At 38.0% G+C, this 19,944-nt stretch overlaps 1 protein-coding gene across 1 annotated transcript in view; it reads left to right on the forward strand.

Moving 5' to 3' along the window:
- Positions 1 to 114: 114 nt before the first annotated feature.
- Positions 115 to 19,944, forward strand: part of LOC140147157 (uncharacterized) — a 26,960-nt gene continuing 7,130 nt past the window's right edge. Inside the window, exons 1-9 of the mRNA XM_072168937.1 lie at positions 115 to 269; positions 2,548 to 2,813; positions 11,057 to 11,174; positions 11,784 to 12,088; positions 12,602 to 12,746; positions 13,414 to 13,896; positions 16,928 to 17,100; positions 17,935 to 18,101; positions 18,578 to 18,762. Coding sequence (XP_072025038.1) covers positions 218 to 269; positions 2,548 to 2,813; positions 11,057 to 11,174; positions 11,784 to 12,088; positions 12,602 to 12,746; positions 13,414 to 13,896; positions 16,928 to 17,100; positions 17,935 to 18,101; positions 18,578 to 18,762 — 1,894 coding nt within the window. The 5' untranslated portion in view covers positions 115 to 217. The remainder of the gene's footprint in view (positions 270 to 2,547; positions 2,814 to 11,056; positions 11,175 to 11,783; positions 12,089 to 12,601; positions 12,747 to 13,413; positions 13,897 to 16,927; positions 17,101 to 17,934; positions 18,102 to 18,577; positions 18,763 to 19,944) is intronic.

The raw sequence follows: 19,944 nt of genomic DNA on the forward strand, positions 1-19,944 counted from the left end.
CTAAAATCAAACCTATTCATGAAAAAGCATTATTTTTCTAAAAATAAATTTACAGGTTAAATATTAATGTCAGTGTTTATCATTATAAAGTATCGACAGCATACATGTAGTGCTCCTTGGTTTATTTCTGGGGAGATTATAGGGAGAAACAAGACTAGAACATGATGTGGTTTTGTCCTTAGTTTATTTCTGGAGGGAGAAAGAACAAGGCGTGAACATGATGTGGTTATATCTATATTTGCTCTTGTGGATCCAAGGATATGTAGCAGGTTTGTATGATTTATTATACTCTCTTTTATTTCTTTTTTTAGTTTTATTAATCAACTGATTAAAGCCGTAAGGTGGTTAATATGCCAATCTAATACCGTATAACCTGAGATACGTTAAGCGCCATGAAGGTGAATTTATTTTCACCTTAGAGCGATATTCTTCCTTTTTTTCATTTAAATGGATACCTTACTTTACTGACATAATTTTTAATTTTTGATTTACCCCTACTTAAAACGACGGCATTTGTCAATGTCTGTGATTAAGATGCACTAGTAAAATAATTCGCCTTTGCACAATGCCGCAAGACATAGAGGTGCACCATGTGCACGCCGTATGTGTGCATTCGTGCACATCAATTGCACGCCGCGCCGCGCCGTGGGGAGATGTCTTGTCCATGTTTAGAGTATGGGATTACTAGTACTCTCTTGCTGACTCTCATACCTTGCGGACGCAGTCGTCTCATCCCCTGATAATCATGACAGCGAATTTACTGCTTGTTATGCAGAGTATGTGAATTATAATACAAATTCCGTTCAGTAATACAATTATTATAATTTTGCTCATTTCAACACCGAATTCGATCGGTGCAGTGTCTAGTTTGCCTTACATAACAATAACCAGCGAGTGGATAGCGTTCTGAGTGCATAGCTATACGTATACCAATTTAACTGTGACGTTTAACATAAAAAATTAGGGTTGGAACAACCCCCTCTTCGTAGTTTGTGTTACAAAGAGTTCCCAGTAGGACGAGGCAGAGATATCTTCATGGTAGAAACCCCCATGATGGTAGGTCGAATCTACTAGTTCTTTAACAGCCACGCATGGCCATTTTGTTCCGACCTGTTTAATAGTTTTGAAACTATGGGCCGAGGGACCTCCTGCTAAGCCTATTGCCATAAGCCTGTTACGTTTCTTCCCCACTACGTATGCGCGGTAGCCCTCATCTGCTTGAAGGATTCAATCGTTTGTTCTGCGGATATAAAATCTGAATTTTTGTCAGTTTTTGATTTCAATACGCAGGCTTGGTTTTGAATGAGTGTGCGAATGTACTTTAATTTCCTCCCGATCTCACCAATCAAACATTAATGACTATATAATTGATTAAGAGAATTTTCAAGAAAAGTTGAACAATGATGGCGCTATTTATCTAAAATCTTGTTTGCATCTTTACAAGGGGTAGATAGATATAAAAAACTTTTTATCATGAAATGTAAGGTATAACTCATATTATTTGGCTAATTTAGATTTGAACCATATGTAAATAGCGCCCTCAGTTTGCACACAAATGTACAGTTTATAGAATTAAAACTACCACAAAAAAATCAGAAAAAGATCAATTATTTGATATAGAAACGAAAATCTATGTTAAAAATTGCTACAAAATATATGTGTGTATACAGTTTATTAGTGTGATAGCTGTTGGTATTATTCAGGTCTAGAATTGAACATCATATTAATGTTTTGTTAGAAAAAGTAATAAATGATCACATCAAACAACCGTGTGCAGGTGGATCAATTGAAACCTATTCCCACACTTACATCAATGGCTCAGTGTAATAAAGCCTCATGTCGTAGCTCCCTGGGTATGTTGTGTATGAATGCAATCAAGCTTATGAATATCATTACCCAAAGGAGCTAATGGAGATGTAATGTTGCATTCTAAGGCCTGATATATAAAGATCATAGAACACGTTCTTCGCGCTTTTATGAGGGCTGGTGGCATTAACACAAATGACCTACGGGTATGCTCCCGAAAAGAACCCTGAATTTGAACCCCGTAAATTGGACCAAATAAGAGCACTTTATTGAATCTCATACAGTGCGAACGCAATCATCTCATCTCCTGATATGTTTTGTTTAGGCCCGTTCATGACGGCGAATATACTTCTTATTATGCAGAGCACGTGAATTTTATTTGTTTTGTTTGCCCTTCAAAACTGTATGCATTTCTTTTTCTTATGACGCTTACTACAAAGTGGTTGCATATGTTTTAACTGGTGCTTTCGGTAGGCAAAGAGAGCTTGTCAACACTACCTGTAAGAAAACAAACAGGCATTTATCGCATGGAAGTATTGTAAGAGACACTAATTCAATGTCTACATATGACATCCTAACTGTTACACCAAGGTTCCATAAGTCTTAAATTTGGACATATTTGACAAAGAAAATATCATAAGTTTCTTTTGGCCTTCAATACTACAAAGTATTGTATGCATGTTTCAAGTGTAAAAGACATATTTAGGGCATTACATACATTTGCAACATTACATATTGCAGGTACGTCACCAGACTGTAGACTTGGGGTGTACCGTCAGTACAACGCACAGAAACTAATCAATCACGTGATTCACGATTTCACCGCACGAAGCCTTACAGATTGTGTCGCACAATGCGGTCGCTCCATGAATGACAAATGTTTGTCCTTCAATTGGAGACAAGTTGACAAAACATGTGAACTAAGTGATGCCAATAAAGATGGCTTCCCAACTACAACTTCATCAAGCTGGCAATATTATGAAATTGATAAGAATTTTGAAGGACAGGTATGGATTACTTGATTTATTTGTCTATTTACTTGCTCATCATGCTCATGTGCTTTACTCCCATTCAGTGATTCGCTCATCCGAACGATAGTAAATAACATCAAATTTAAGATTTTGGTACCTTTGTCATTTTCATAGATGTGCTAACACATCCTGCTAGTGGTTCAGCTGAAAGCCGTGTATTTAAAACAAAGTAAGGCATTTACATGAATCTGTAATTTATATACAGATAGTATATAAATTAGCTACATATTTTGCCATATTTTTCATTTCAAAAATACCAAATGACAAATTGAATTACTTCACTTTTACGCAATTTATAAACAATTCTATTTTTTTATAATTGCGCTGGAATCACTGAATGGGACTTTACGAGTTCCTTTGTATAATTACAATTCCAACTGCTTGGACAATGTCCTTTGAGACAGGTTGAAATGCGTCCATTGTGATTGTATACTGACAAAGCTGAACTCAGATTTTAATTCTTTTATCATTCTCTTCTTTGTTAATTACTATATAGTTCTGTGAATTCCTGGTCTGCTAAAATTGGTGACATTTGATTTTGCACTTTTGAAGTGTGACAATATAGGCAACATGAGCCAAAATGTCTCTACTATTGTTTACCTATTGGTTTCCACACTATGATGATTCCTTATGTATCAAAAATGTGAAAAATATCAAGTTTTAATAATTTGTCATAAAATTTGTATTATATCGTGATTTTCAAAAAATGAAAATTATTTGATATCAGAAAGACATTCTTCGTATTCAGAATGCAATTCGATATGTCTAATGTGCTCTCATGTCCCACAAAAAATACTGTCGAAACGCTCAAAACGCTCATTCCAGATCCCTTAAGGCAATCCAGGAACAGGAAAGTCTAGTTTGTTGATTATATATGTAAGAAAATCCGAGGACAGAAATATTGTGGATTCTTTATGTGAGTTAACCAAGCGACATGAACATTTACCTCGTTGATTCTTTATGTGAGGTAACTCAAGGATCAGAAGGTCAACTTCTTTATGTGAGGTTATCCTTGGAAAGTGTTACTTGTTGATTCTTTGTGCGAGGTAATCCAGGGACGGAAAGTCTACCTTGTTGATTCTTTGTGTGAGGTAATCCAGGGACAGGAAAGTCTACCTTGTTGATTCTTTGTGTGAGGTAATCCAGGGACAGGAAAGTCTACCTTGTTGATTCTTTGTGTGAGGTAATCCAGGGACAGGAAAGTCTACCTTGTTGATTCTTTGGGTGAGGTAATCCAGGGACAGGAAAGTCTACCTTGTTGATTCTTTGTGTGAAGTAATCCAGGGACAGGAAAGTCTACCTTGTTGATTCTTTGTGTGAGGTAATCCAGGGACAGGAAAGTCTACCTTGTTGTTTCTTTGTGTGAAGTAATCCAGGGACAGGAAAGTCTACCTTGTTGATTCTTTGTGCGAGGTAATCCAGGGACGGGAAAGTCTACCTTGTTGATTCTTTGTGTGAGGTAATCCAGGGACAGGAAAGTCTACCTTGTTGATTCTTTGTGTGAGGTAATCCAGGGACAGGAAAGTCTACCTTGTTGATTCTCTGTGTGAGATAATCCAGGGACAGGAAAGTCACCTTGTTGATTCTTACTGTGGGACAATTCAAAGCCAGGGATGTCTACCTGGCTGATTCAAAATTCAACAAGGTAGACTTTCTTGTGAAGTCTAACTGGACATGAAAGTTGGCCTTGTTAATTCTTTGTAGGAAGTACTCATAATATGCTATTTCAATCTGCTTTGTGCATTCTTTATGTTAGTATATCCAACAAAGAAAGAATCTCTCATGTTGAATTCGATTTTTGTTGTTATTAAACATTTTGGTTCCATTATAAGGATGTATTTTTTAATCGTTATTACAATAATATTGATGCTTTTACATTATTTTAACCATTATTTAATATGCTTATATGCCCCAAGTGCAAGGTTATCCAATGATGGAAAAGTCTTTATTAATAGTTCTTTATGTGATGTTATTCAGAAACAGTAAAAGGCTACCTTGTTGATTCTTTATGTGTGGAAATCCATGGCATGGAAAGTTTACCTTGTCCATTATTTTAGTATGGGCGGAAAGTGTACCTTTTTGATTCTTTGTACAAGGTAATTATTAATCCAAAGACCAGAAAGTCTACCTTGATATTTCGTTGTGTGAGGTAATCCAAGGACATGCGATCAGGAAAGTCTACCTTCTCGATTCTTTTTTGAGGCAATCAAAGGACAGGAAAGTCTGCTATAACGATTCCGTTTATTTAAGGGTGGGGTATGAACGTTTGGACAGTATTTATTGTGGGACATTAGAGCACATCAGACATATCAATTGCATTCTGAATACGAAGAATGTCCTTCTGATATCAAATAATTTTGATTTTTGAAATTTGCAATGTAATACACATTTTATGGCAAATGATTAAAATTTATATTTTTGATATTTAACAGTACTCGAAGTAAACTTTATAAATCTGATGATTTATACTTAAAGTGTATGTAGGTGGGATGAAAAGCCGACGATCAATTGGAAATTGTGACCTTTCGTATTGAAGATATGGATTTCTTTCCAAAACACCCCCAAAAATTAGGTCTTTTTGGGAACAAAATCCATATCTTCAATATGAAAGGTCAAAATTTTCAATTGATCGTCGGCTTTTACTCCCAGCTCATTAGATTTATAAAATTTATTTCGAGGACTGTTATAATATCAAAAATGTGAAAAATATCAAGTTTTAATAATTTGTCATAAAATTTGTATTATATCGTGAATTTCAAAAAATGAAAATTATTTGATATCAGAAAGACATTCTTCGTATTCAGAATGCAATTCGATGTCTAATGTGCTCTCATGTCCCACAAAAAATACTGTCGAAACGCTCAAAACGCTCATTCCAGATCCCTTAAGGCAATCCAGGAACAGGAAAGTCTAGTTTGTTGATTATATATGTAAGAAAATCCGAGGACAGAAATATTGTGGATTCTTTATGTGAGTTAACCAAGCGACATGAAAATTTACCTTGTTGATTCTTTATGTGAGGTAACTCAAGGATCAGAAGGTCAACTTCTTTATGTGAGGTTATCCAGGGAAAGTGTTACTTGTTGATTCTTTGTGCGAGGTAATCCAGGGACGGAAAGTCTACCTTATTGATTCTTTGTGTGAGGTAATCCAGGGACAGGAAAGTCTACCTTGTTGATTCTTTGTGCGAGGTAATCCAGGGACAGGAAAGTCTACCTTGTTGATTCTTTGTGTGAGGTAATCCAGGGACAGGAAAGTCTACCTTGTTGATTCTTTGTGCGAGGTAATCCAGGGACGGGAAAGTCTACCTTGTTGATTCTTTGTGTGAGGTAATCCAGGGACAGGAAAGTCTACCTTGTTGATTCTTTGTGTGAGGTAATCCAGGGACAGGAAAGTCTACCTTGTTGTTTCTTTGTGTGAGGTAATCCAGGGACAGGAAAGTCTACCTTGTTGATTCTTTGTGTGAGGTAATCCAGGGACAGGAAAGTCTACCTTGTTGATTCTTTGGGTGAGGTAATCCAGGGACAGGAAAGTCTACCTTGTTGATTCTTTGTGTGAAGTAATCCAGGGACAGGAAAGTCTACCTTGTTGATTCTTTGTGCGAGGTAATCCAGGGACGGAAAGTCTACCTTGTTGATTCTTTGTGTGAGGTAATCCAGGGACAGGAAAGTCTACCTTGTTGATTCTTTGTGTGAGGTAATCCAGGGACAGGAAAGTCTACCTTGTTGATTCTTTGTGTGAGGTAATCCAGGGACAGGAAAGTCTACCTTGTTGATTCTTTGTGTGAGATAATCCAGGGACAGGAAAGTCTACCTTGTTGATTCTTACTGTGGGACAATTCAAAGCCAGGATGTCTACCTGGCTGATTCAAAATTCAACAAGGTAGACTTTCTTGTGAAGTCTAACTGGACATGAAAGTTGGCCTTGTTAATTCTTTGTAGGAAGTACTCATATGCTATTTCAATCTGCTTTGTGAATTCTTTATGTTAGTATATCCAACAAAGAAAGAATCTCTCATGTTGAATTCGATTTTTGTTGTTATTAAACATCTTGGTTCCATTATAAGGATGTATTTTTAATCGTTATTACAATAATATTGATGCTTTTACATTATTTTAACCATTATTATGCTTATATCCCCCCAAGTTTAGATATGCTTATATGCCCCCAAGATTAGATACTGGCAACACCTACTGGTGTAAGGTGTCCTATGGACACTCTCTCATATTTTCCTGCCAACTGATGGAATCACATATTTCTCACAATTTTGGTGATGACTGATGGATTTTGCTAAGCACATGGATCATTTTGATTCATTTTGTTGAATGTTCGTCACCCTAAACCCACATTTTGAAAGGATTTTGTTGGATATTTTCATCAACATTTAGCTAGTACTATAGTGCTATACTATATGTGCAGATCAGATGGATCAAATAACCAAGGTCAGTTACAGCTAAATCCTGTGTTGATCAATATTTTCACTCTTCTGATCAATTGACCAAATCTCTCCATGACTGTTATCAATCAACCTTACCCATCCAAGTGGGTAAAGCTGTTCTGTGTATGGACTATTATATTATATACCAGCATCTATGTATGGGAACTTAATCACCACTCCAGGTCAGTCACCGTTTTGCCTGATGAACTTATTAGTGGGCCTACATATAGGCCTACCCACCATTGCATGAATGCCCTGATTACCGATACCATACCAACTCATCGATACTTCTCACCCTATGGCCGTTTCACCAAATGCCGTTACTCGTACTATGCAAACTCAATGTCTACGTTTCAAGTTCTACTCATTAGTGGCGACATCGAATTAAATCCCGGGCCCTCGAATCAACAAGGGGGACCCAGATGCGCCAATTGCAGTAGACCAATCCGACATGACCATCGTAGATCTTTATGTTCTACTTGCCTAGAGCCTCTACATCTTAAGTGTTCTTCTCTTCCTAACTCTGTTCTAAAACTGAAGGATCATCCAGTTCCGAAGAGTATATGTTCACGGTGTGCTACTCAACTCCTACCTTTTGCGGATGCTTCATTTTTTGACAGGAAGTTCTGAAAACTCTACCATGGACTCCTCCTCTGAAGCAAACTCTTACTTTGACTGTAGTGTTAATTTTAATGATCTATCCATGCTCCTGCTCAATGCAGGCAGCATTGGAAACAAATTAGACGAGCTTGTTAATTTAATATACAGTTTCAATATTAGACCTGCCATTATTGGCATTTCTGAAACATGGCTATCATCCAACATTAATGACTCTGAACTCTCCATAAATGGTCAATACACTGTTTTCCGTTGCGATCGCCAAACAAGAGGCGGTGGTGTATGCTTACTAATTATGAACTCTCTTAAACCTCGCTTATGTAATGAACTCTTATCTAAGAACTGTGAAGTGGTATGGGCTGAATGCAATCTGCATAAATGCAACCTTAAGATCTGTTGTTATTACCGTCCTCCCTATCGCAGCAGTAACACTCTTCCCGATTTAAGTCATTGCATTGTGCTTGCTTCTGCGCTCAAATTCCCCGATTCTAAACTTCTGGTCATAGGTGACTTTAATGTTAATCTCCTCAATCAAGGTCACTACCTTTTTGATGATTTGTCAGATTTTTCTGCCAACCACAATCTTCATCAATTTGTCTCGCAGCCCACTTTTCATAGCCCGGGTATAAACCCGTCCCTCATTGACCACATCTATAGCAATGACCCTGGTTTAATCACTGGGTTGCTAACCTCTCTCCAATCGGTGCCTGTCACCATTCGGTTATCTATTGTGGTCTTAACATCCGGCCAAACAAACCTAAGACTGTTTCCCGCACCATCTGGCAATACAGTAAGGCTGATTGGGTTGATGCCAACAGGCAACTCAGTGATTATCAAACTCAGGACGGTAATGACATCAACTATGCTTGGGATCATTTTCATACATTTTATATGGAAGTTATGAACCAATGTATCCTCTCAAACTCTTCAAGTGTAAGGCAAAAGAGCCTCCTGGCTCAATGAAGAGTTACGTAAACTCTGTAGAAAAAAAGCATAGTCTTTTTCGAAAATGGAAAAAAAATCTCAAAAATCTAGTGATTACACTAAGTACAAAGCAATTAGAAATAAGTTAACCAACAGACTTAAGTATGCCAAGCACAACTTTTTTGCTAGCCTTCTCGAAAATGAATCCCAAGTAAGCGTTTTTGGGGTTACTGTAAAACTCGTTCTGGTCAAGCAACCATTCCTGACTCCATCCATTACAATGGTGTTTGTGCTAGCTCTCCAACTGACATAGCCAATACCTTTAGTCAGTTTTTCGCTGAGTGTTTCAACCGTGCTGACGCCTCCAATACTCCCATTCCTCAGTACAACTTCAGTTCCACTCTTTCCTGTTTTCCTGCTCTAGTTCTGATGTTCTCTCTCTCATCCAAAAGCTTAACAACAATTCTGCTGCTGGGATGGACGGTATCACTCGTCGTATGCTGAAAAACACAGCTCCTCCCATTTGCCCCATCCTCTGCAGACCTTTTAATCTGTCGCTCATCACCGGCAGAGTCCCTGATGCCTGGAAGGTCTCGCGTGTTATTCCCATCTTTAAGGCCGGTGACCCCCATGCTGTCACCAACTACAGACCAATATCTCTCCAACCAATCTGTGCTAAACTGCTGGAAAAAATCATCCACCGTAACATCTTTGATCACCTTGCCAGCAATGACATCCTCACCAAACGCCAGTTCGGGTTCCTTCCCAAATCATCAACATCCGATGCCCTAATCACTGCCCTTCATGATTGGTATGGTTCTATTGAAGACAGGAAGAGTATTGTTATGGCCCTTTTCGACCTATCAAAGGCCTTTGATCGTGTTCCCCACCACCCACTACTTCGGAAACTTGGTGCTGTTGGGTTAACAGGTCCTATTCTCTCCTGGCTCAAATCATATCTCTCTAATAGGTCCCAGCTGGTTGCTGTGCATGGCGTTGACTCTGACCCTGTCACTGTTATTTCTGGTGTGCCCCAAGGCTCTGTCCTTGGGCCTCTACTCTTTCTTGTCTATATCAATGATCTTTGTATTTCTAACTTTTCTTCCAATAGCTCTCTGGTCCTATACGCTGATGATACTACTCTCTATAAGCCTCTTTTTCATTCTTCTGACCTGTCTGACTTCCAAGCTGATATCAACACCATCCACGGCTGGTTCATTAACAACCATCTCTCTGCCAATGCTTCCAAGACAAAGGCCATGGTTATCACCACCAAAAAGAACCCCTACCCGGACATGCAACTTTACCTCGACAACCAAGTTATTGAGAGGGTGTCCTCAGCGAAATTTCTTGGTATTTTGATTTCTGACAGCCTCTCCTGGTCTCTTTACATCGACCATATATGTAAGAAAGCTCGTCGCACAATTGGTTTTATCCATAGGGTATTCTCCAGTGCTCCCATCTGCACCCGTCGCATCCTTTATCTTGCGATTGTTCGCCCAATCTTGGAATATGGTAGTGTCACATGGCATCCTTTAAACACTACCCTGACCAATCGCCTTGAGGCTTGTCAGCGTTTCGCCGCCAGGGTTATCTTGCAGTCCTGGAATCTCAGCCACAAGGACCTTCTCCTGAAGTCTGACCTCCCCTTGCTCTCCAAACGCAGGGACTTTGCTACTCTCTGTCACCTGTATAAGATCCTCCATCATCTTTCCTCCTCTCCCAACCCTTACAACCCTCACCCCCGGCCTTCACTCCGTAACCTGAACTCTCAAGCCATCGTTCCTCCTTTCCGTCGTCTGACCTTGTGCCAAAAATCCTTTTACCCTTATGCTCCGACACTCTGGAACTACCTCCCTGAGGACATTATCCAATGTAAATCGCTGTATTCCTTCAAGTCAGCCCTTCGTGCCCATCTTGGCTAGCCAGTTCCGTTTGGTGTTTGTTTTTTCTGTGTTTTTGGTTTAAGTTATCTATTTATTTTTTTTTTGTTTTGATGTTTTGGCCTCCCTTTAATTTATTGCTTTTGCAATATTGGGCTGTGCCAGGCCCACGGGCCGAATGGTATAAATAAATAAATAAATAAGTGCTTGAAAATATTGGATTCAAGACATAATAATGACAAAAATTACGCCCAATATTTATTGATCGCACGTCTCGGGCAATATAGTTCGTAGTTCTATCAACAAAATAATACATACAATTTTATATCAATATCGGTTTCTGTTGTACATTCTAGTGCCAATTTGTAACCTGTGAAAACGGAGCTCTTTGTGAGCCGACTTGTGCAAACAAAGATAACTTCATATGCCGTTGTAATCCAGGACACACTGGCAGAAGATGTCATATTTCTGAAGGTTAGTCAAATTAACCTGTTAAACTTAGCTTATTCACAATGATGCATACATTAATTTCACAGAAGATAGAGAAATGTAATGTAAATACGTATTTTGGATAGTGTGATTGGATCTTAATCTCTTACAAGTTTTACTGTTAAAAGGAAAGAAATGTTGCTCCTCGAGATCGTGGTTAAGATTATGACGGGATCAGGTATTAAGGATGGGATTATCAAATAAGGCTTAGGATTAATGCTGGGGTGGTGGCCACTATTCTGAAGTTGATTCCGAATGTGTATTAGCCTGTCATTATTTTTACAGCAAAACATGAAGAAAATGACAGGTGGTGGTCGTCGTGCATTCTCTAAATTCAGTAAATTGGGATTTGAGTGGCATTATTTTGAAATTTTAAAACGATTGAAATATCACAAACAAATAGGCCTATGTTAATAAATAATATAAATACAAGCTAAAACCGTTGGGGTTCGATAATGAACCCCACAAAACTAATCGAGTATATGGAAAATGCCATACGGCCGGGCGGTTTCACAAGTTGCCGGCTCTATCATGCCACTCGCCGCCTTAAAATGACTCACGTGACTTGATCTTCCTATGTTATTATTTTTGTAGAATGTCTAGAACCTCTTGGTATGGCATCAGGATACATTGCCAACAGTCAAATCATAACATCCTCCGAAACTGCCACCTCATCTTCTGTGAGACTAACAGATGGTACAGGCTGGTCTGCGTCATCAGCTGATGCGTCACCATGGATACAGATCAAATTTCTTGTTCTGATTGCGATAACAGGTGTAATCACCAAAGGAGGTCCCGGGACTACGATGGGATGGGTGACAGAGTATAAGTTGTCTTACGAAGATGTAACGGATAGTTACAAGGATGCCATATATACACACAGTGCAGGTGACAAAACGGTGAATAATTTAAGGAATCGGATAGCAACGTTTGCACAGTATTTTTTGTGGGATCTGAGAGCACACCAGACATTTTATGACAAATTATTAGAATTTGATATTTTTAAAAATATTTTTTATATTTATAATTTAATGATATGTATATGTAGCTGGGATGAAAAGCCGACCATCAATTGAAAATTTGGACCTTTCCTTTGTGGACTTTTAAAGTACAAAAATTTGCCATAAAATATGTATTATTGCGCAAAATCATTTGCTTTCAGAAGAACATTCCTCGTATTCAAAATGCAATTCGATATGTCTCATCAGTTCCCAAAATTTCAGAAAATTAAACTTCAGATGATAAAAATTTGTAGTAATTTTCTAATGTTGATTAATTCGTCGGGAAAGATGGGAATCGTCTCGTTTTTACGGTCGAACTTACTACTTTCAATTTGATCCCCAACCTCAGCCATTTGCTTTGCTTTTCTCCCAAATTGTTTAATTCGTATTTATATACAATTATGCTTTCAGACATTTGATGGTAATTCCGATACTGAAACTGAAGTGACACATTTATTGGATCCTCTCATCAAGACTACAGCTTTAACCTTCATGATAGTTTCGTGGGAAGGAACTTGTACCTTGCGCGTTGAAGTACTAGGTTGTAAACATGAAGGTATGAATTATAATAATTCTTGTCGATCGACCGTGACATTCATTAAAAAGATTGTGTTTAGTTTTTGACGTTTTTATGTGAATTTTCAGTTCCGATAAACAGTGAGTTTTCCGTTCTCCGCTTCGAAAGTAAAAACGCTAAAGAAAATGGTATATAACGATGAGTGCCTTTATTTTGTCCCATTCTGTGGGTGTTCTTAGCGGTTTCGTGTTTGCTTGTTTTTCCCGTACCGATATAAATTGGGTTAAATTTTAGCACCTATTTTTGTTGTGACCAGCAACTTGCAGGGAATCCGAAGTTGGTTGGACGGTTAAAAACCGTCCACTATATGGATCAGATGGTAACGTACAGACATGGGTTACATCAATTCAGTTTCCTGCCACGGCGTGACTCAATGGCAATATTGGGCATCGCGTTCAGCACCCTTCAAAGCCATGATATTACGTAATGTGACTGCCGACTGGACTGTCTTTGACATCCGCATTTATAGTAAAAATGTCGAAAAGATCGGATTTTGAGCTAAAAGCGTACTGGCGCTAAATTGGTTTTAGGTTCCATCCTATTCGTTTAGTCATATATATGTTGTTGTCATTTTAAGCCTTTTCTCTACTAAGTGTGCGTAATTTCCTTTAAAAAATTCTCTTATTCATTTTCATGTTGCAACCAGCAACTTCCAGTGAATCCGAAGTTGGTTGGACAGTTAAACACCGTCTGCGAGGTGGACGAGATGACAACGTACAGAGATGGGTTACACCAATTCAGTTTCCCTGCCACGGCGTGGTGACTCAATGGCGATATTGGGCATCGCGTTCAGCACCCTTCAAAGCCATGATATTTCGTAATGTGACTGCCGACTGGACTGTCTTTGACATTATTGGAATAAACAACATTCCAGCAGGGGAGATTGAGCAGGTGGTAACGCACCACGTTCCTGACAATGAACGCATTGTTGTAGAGAAAGGTGATGTCATTGGCGTTGCTTTGAATTCACCTGTTCCAAGGATGGTTGATGAAGGAGATGATGAAAGTGAAGATGCGATGACCGTGATGACTGATTCTAGTGCAGTGCCTGATGATTTGGAAGTAAACGACAGATTGGTTATTAATAAAACTAGGGTCAGAGCATATTCAATTCATGCTGTTGTGTCAGGTAAACGAGTGCATAGGAGGTCGTTTTTAAAAGTCTTTAGTAATTTACCGCATTATCATAGTAACAAAGTTTCTTCGTGGTAGAATAAGAGTAAGATGAAGGTGGAGGACGAGGAAAAGGAGGAGGAGTAGGTGAAGGCGGAGGGGGAGAAGAACGTTAAGCGCAGTCCAGTGCTATATCCTTGAAAAATACCTCACAAAATACAGGGCATAAATTACTTCTAGTATTCCAAAATGCCTAAAGGTGGTAGTCCAGTGCTATATCCTTTAAAACATTACGCAGTACAGAGCTATATCCTTCAAAAATGCCGCACAAAATGCGCACATCATGCGAAAACAATTATGCCTTAAATAATTAATATTGTTCACAGATTTTGTTAAAATTTATGTTATTATTTACTCACATCTGTAGTGACATTTCATCACTACACTAGTGGTTTCACCAGACTGGCAACTAATCACATCTGACAGTTTCCTTTTATATGCGACAGGAACCATAGTTGAGGGCGTGGTGATTTGGTCAAAGATATTATTTAGTGATTAGGCATCTATATCGTCCTTATTCAGAGTGTCTTTTCCTTTTTGGCGTATCCGATTGCTTCTTTCAGCCGTCTAGTGGTCTTATCAGCTTCTCTGTCGATAACCCTTGAGTCCTCCCAATTGGTAGAATAATTGAAAGAGGTCGCTGATAGCTGACATGTGAATGTCTGTGATAGATGACTTTCGGCTGGCACGTGTGTATTATAGCTTAGAAGCTCATAGTTTAAAGTTTCTCCAACTCTTTTGGTGTTCTTTGAGACGAACGCCGAAAGGACGGCCGGTTTCTCCAGTGAGTTGCCAGTCTGATGAAAACATTAGTATAGTGGCGCAACGCACTAAACATAAGTAAACAACAACATTTTTTTACTGGAGTTAAAAAGAACATGTTAACAGTTGAAGACGCCAGTTGACACGGTGAATGCGCTCCAGTGAGTGTACCAAAATTTGAGTAGTGTAGAAACATAATTTTCCTTTCTATTTATGTTAACAATTGAATCTTACATTCCAAATGAACTTGTTCAATGGTCTCAGATATTATGTTTCATAGAATATTTTACGGACTGTAATACGTTTTATGTTCGGTGGCAATATGTTGAGATACAGGTTACTCCTGAAAGAACTGTATCGTCGTTAACTTGGGTATTTTAACGCCACAACCATGATAAATAAAATAACTAAAACTGGTCTGGTTGAGGAAAATAAATCATCTATGATAATCATATATCTTTTGAATTTTGAAATATACGAATTTTACAAACCTCCCCATTTCCCAACCTTTCCAAGGGTTCAAAATCTGTCGATGATCTGTAGCTTTTCTGGAGTGATATCGCTGTGCATCATCAGCACATGAGGCATCTATTGTCATTGATGGATATTTAACTCCGTGGAACGGATTGAAAATGAGACAGTTTTGTAAAATTCTTTATATTTTGAACAGGAGCAGTCAATTGTCAAAATTCAAACGTATGTGATTGCGATTATATTCCTCAACCACATCGGTTATTTAGTTATGCTTGATTTATGCATTAAAATACCAAAAAACAATACATTTGTGTTACCAATGCACATGTAAACACATCTTACTTTCGGTGCAAGTTTTTTGTTGCTTAAAGCCATACATACTGCAGTTACTGTCCGTTTTCCAATACACAATACACAGTGCTCTCACCATTGATGCGTGACCTCTACAAATAGCGTACGTTATAAGTATGGTGATTTGCCTAGTTAACATCACTGAGTGAAAAATAACCGGCCCATATTTAAAGTATTCTCCAAACTTCTAGCAAATATATTTCTCTAACATGACCTAAAATTACAGCTAGGTTAGATGTTCAGAAATAGTAACACTTTCGTAGAATATGAGTGAGGGCAAGGCATAGCTAGCTCATAGCTAGCCAACTCCCCGTGTTAATTGAATGGAGATTTGACCGAAAATATTGAGCTATATTGGTAACGGACCGCTCCGTTCTGAAGGATGCCACAACAAAACTACAAGCTTCATTTAAAGTATTCTATGAAATTCTAGAAAATATAGTTTTGTAACATGTCCTAAATTTTTAGCTAATTTAGGTGTTTGGAAATAGTCGCACTTTTGTGTTTTAGGAAGGATATGTAAACGACAGATAACACCAAAAATATGAAGAAATTATTTCCAAACCGTGTTAAGTCAACAATCATTATGTTGCTCATTTTCAAGAATGCTGGTTAACAAAAAGCAGGCCATTGTCTCATTTCGTGAACAATGGTCCACATACCATTGTTTCCTTGCGTTTCCTTTATAATCGGTTACCCAACTGAAGTTGTATTATAGCAGCTCATTGCGAAACCGCACATATAAAACAGACACATGTGCACAGCCAGAGAAGATCCGATTTAATCAGTTGAGCTGTTTCAATGAGTGTTATCTTGGTTTAATAGCTTTTAATGGAGTTTAAGTCCTGCAAAGGTCGAGGTGAATTCTACTGTAGACATGACTGCATCATGATTATAACATTTCTTTAAAAATAGATTAGTATTAATTTTCAATAAAATATTAGCATTTACTGTCAGATATGTCCCCTTTTAATTTTGAGCCGAACAAGTGAGGTAAAGCAAAGAAAATCAGAATTTACAACTAGCGCCAATGCATGTCACGCCGGCGGTTGTAATATGGTACGACCCTCTGGCGTGTGTGTGTGTGTCCCGGACGCCCGTGTACGTAGGGGTGTGTTGACATCGCATACGCGTTCGACTAATATTTCTATCGTAATAATAAAACACTGATTCAGGCGGTTTATTCAAAATCTCGGATTCTGACAAAACTACAGCACCTAAAGTCTTGATTTTCGCAGAGAATCTTTGTTTACTAAAGTACAGTACAATCGTGTAAAAACCTGAATTTAAAATGTTTTTGAGGGCGTTCTCCTCAGCAAATGTTATAATATGGCTTTAATAACCATTCTCTCCCTTTACTGCCAATATTGGTTTTCAATGGCGAATCATTTATTTGACAGATTGGGTATTAGCATTCAAGGGAGCTGCTGGAAATAACCGAGGAATTCTAGCAGATTGGACACATACAGGGAACTTTGATAACGCCGATAATGCTCGATTGATAAGTAACACGGCCGATAATTTCAGAGATAATTTCATCTACAATTTCTGGGGCACAATCACATTTCAGAAGGTAAATATAGTGGCGTGTACCCATCATTCCACAGTTTTTCTTTTAGGCCGTCAGTCGGGTGAAAGACAGGGGACAAAGCACTCAATCGGGGAAATAGATATATCATGTTAGGATATGAGTAGCGAGAGTAGTCCCGCGATTGTGGAATGGACGCTGGAATATACATTGTGTTTCATGTCCTTGCTAAACATACTGGAAAAGTCTAACCAGTGCAATGGACACATATTAGGCTTGTTGAGACTGTTTTTGTAGGAACTTTGTTATAAGCTTGTATGCGTAGGATGTGTCAATCGTGATATGAACTTTTTTTAATATGTGTTGATAATGAAATGACAAATTATTATGAGATGCAAAAGTGTAATGAAAATAATTAATAATATTCACATTAAAGCCATATTATAACATTTCCTGAGGCAGACGCCCTCACTGAATTTTTAAAATTCCTTTTTTCACACGATTAAATTGTACTTTATTAAACCAATAATCTGAGATTTTGAATAAAACGCCGGAACCGGCGCTTTATTATTACGATGGAATTATTAGTCGAACGTATACAAGATGTTCATAACACACAGTACGTACACGGCGTGCGGGAAAGTGATAAACACAACAAAGGGTCGTACCACAACATGACCGAAGGAGTGGTACGTATTGGCGACATGTGCGCTGGTAGTGAAAGCAAATTTTCTTTGCTTTGCCGTAGTTGTTCGGCTCAAAAATAAAGGGATATATCTGACAGTAAAAGCTAACATTTTATGGCAAAAGAAATGCTAATCTATTTTGTTTGAAAATGTTATAATATGGCTTTAATAAACGTTTGGTATTTTATGTCAGGCCAAAGTGACTTTACTGGACTCTTTGGGGTTTGTACTGAATGAAATTGAGTTTGACGCGGTTGATTCTACTACGAGCAGTTGGTTTGCACAGTCAAGAGTGTTAGCTACGTCATGGACAGATTTAGTAGAGGCGTTGCCGAATCACTTCAGCTTACAAGGCGACGGGTACTTATAATAATTGTAATAACTTGTAATACATGAAAATGAGGCTATGGTTTGGGGCGTTGAATGGTCAGTGTCAGGATTTTCCCGAACTTCTAGAGAAGGGGGGGTAGCTTATATTTGTACTCTAGAGAATTGGGAAGCGATTCATCTGCTTCGTTAAATCCGAAGTCATACCTTCTTATTGGGGAGGGGTGAATTATGCAGCAGTTGTGGTCCCGACAAAATTATAAAACAAAGTGTTTTTTAATATATGCTAACTCAGCATGTTTTGAGTTTAATTGAAAAAAAGAAGATTGACCGACACTATATGATACCTGCTGGGTACGTTTTGTCGACAAGCAACCAATTTATTTAATATTTTTTACCTACTATGATTTTTTTTTTATAGAATTGAGATCCAGATCTTTATCGTGTGCTTTGATATTATATTGAATATTAACAGACCCAATATGATCACGTTTTTCATTATTTTGCAGAGATTTGAAACGACGTTTTTTCATAAATTTCAACTACGGAGGTTGCGACGTGGCCAATGGCTGGCTTTGTGTTAAAGATGAACCCCACGCTTGTACATGGGAACAACCACAACCTGGCGAGTCGTATCCAATCATTTTGTACAGCAGAGCCACAACCAGTATCAATTGGACTTCTGGAGATAAAGGTATGCTTATACATAATATACATCCAAGAGTCTACTTTTTAACATCATCCTATACGGTATACAGCCTGTCTCAAAAAAAATTGTGCAAGTGAAAAGCGCCTTCTCTGGTAGTTAGAAAATACCGTTGTGACATAATGTTTACATCACCGTCAAGGTAGTAGTCTCAGCTCTCAAATGCCGTTTGTTCTGTTCAATTTGCTTGTTTTAATCTTGAGATATGAGTAGTTAAAGACGAAAAAGGTAAAATCCAATGGTGTGCCACTTTTACTAGGAAAGAGGGCTTTAAATGTAACAGGGATAGCATCAAGTTTATCAAGAGTTCCTTCGTAGAAATCAAAAGAATGCATCAATTACACAATACAACATTTTTTACTGCTTTACTGTTTTATCATGATGCAGGAATGATGATTCTCTTTTTCCACCTAAAAGAGATTAAAAGATAAATAAATATTTCACATTATGCTGTAAAATTAAATACATGTGCATGTTAATGATTTTATCATGGCAAATGCTGTTCTCTCAGTCACTTAAGACATGCTAAAAGACAAACAAATATTGCGGAATAAACATGTTATAGGTTAATGAACGCGTATTACTTGTTGGGAGAGATATTAGACAAAAATACAGAGCACGTAGTAAGCTGATGTTGATGCGTCCTAATGCATGCGCCCCGAAAGGAGGAGTGCATTAGACGCATCAACATCAGCTATCATTGATTTACATGTACAGCTCTATTACCCAGTAAAAGTGGCACAATTGTGATTTTACCCTTTCGTTGTTAAATAAACATATCTCGAAATTGGAACAAGCAAATTTAATAAGAACAAAGGACATTTGAGAGCTAAGACTGCGCCCGTGACGTTTATGCTAAGCATTATGTCACAACGGTATTCTCAAATTGCCATAGAGGGCGCTATTCACTTGCACAATTGTTTTTGAGACAGGCTGTATAATGACAAAAGCTGAAATATCATATGCGATTTTATTTGCGATTTCTTGCCGTAACTTTGTGTACGTTTCAACAACACTGTTGCCTTTTGACAACACTTGATGATGAGTGATTCCAGTTGATTTTCCATCTGTAGATTTTAGAATCTCATTAAGAATGTGAGATAATTGATACTGTCCGTCGTCTCTTTTTTCATGGTGGTGCCTCCTCCTTTTCTAATTATTTATAGCCTC

Source organism: Amphiura filiformis, chromosome 3 (genome assembly GCF_039555335.1).
Source record: "Amphiura filiformis chromosome 3, Afil_fr2py, whole genome shotgun sequence".
NCBI lineage: Eukaryota > Metazoa > Echinodermata > Ophiuroidea > Amphilepidida > Amphiuridae > Amphiura > Amphiura filiformis.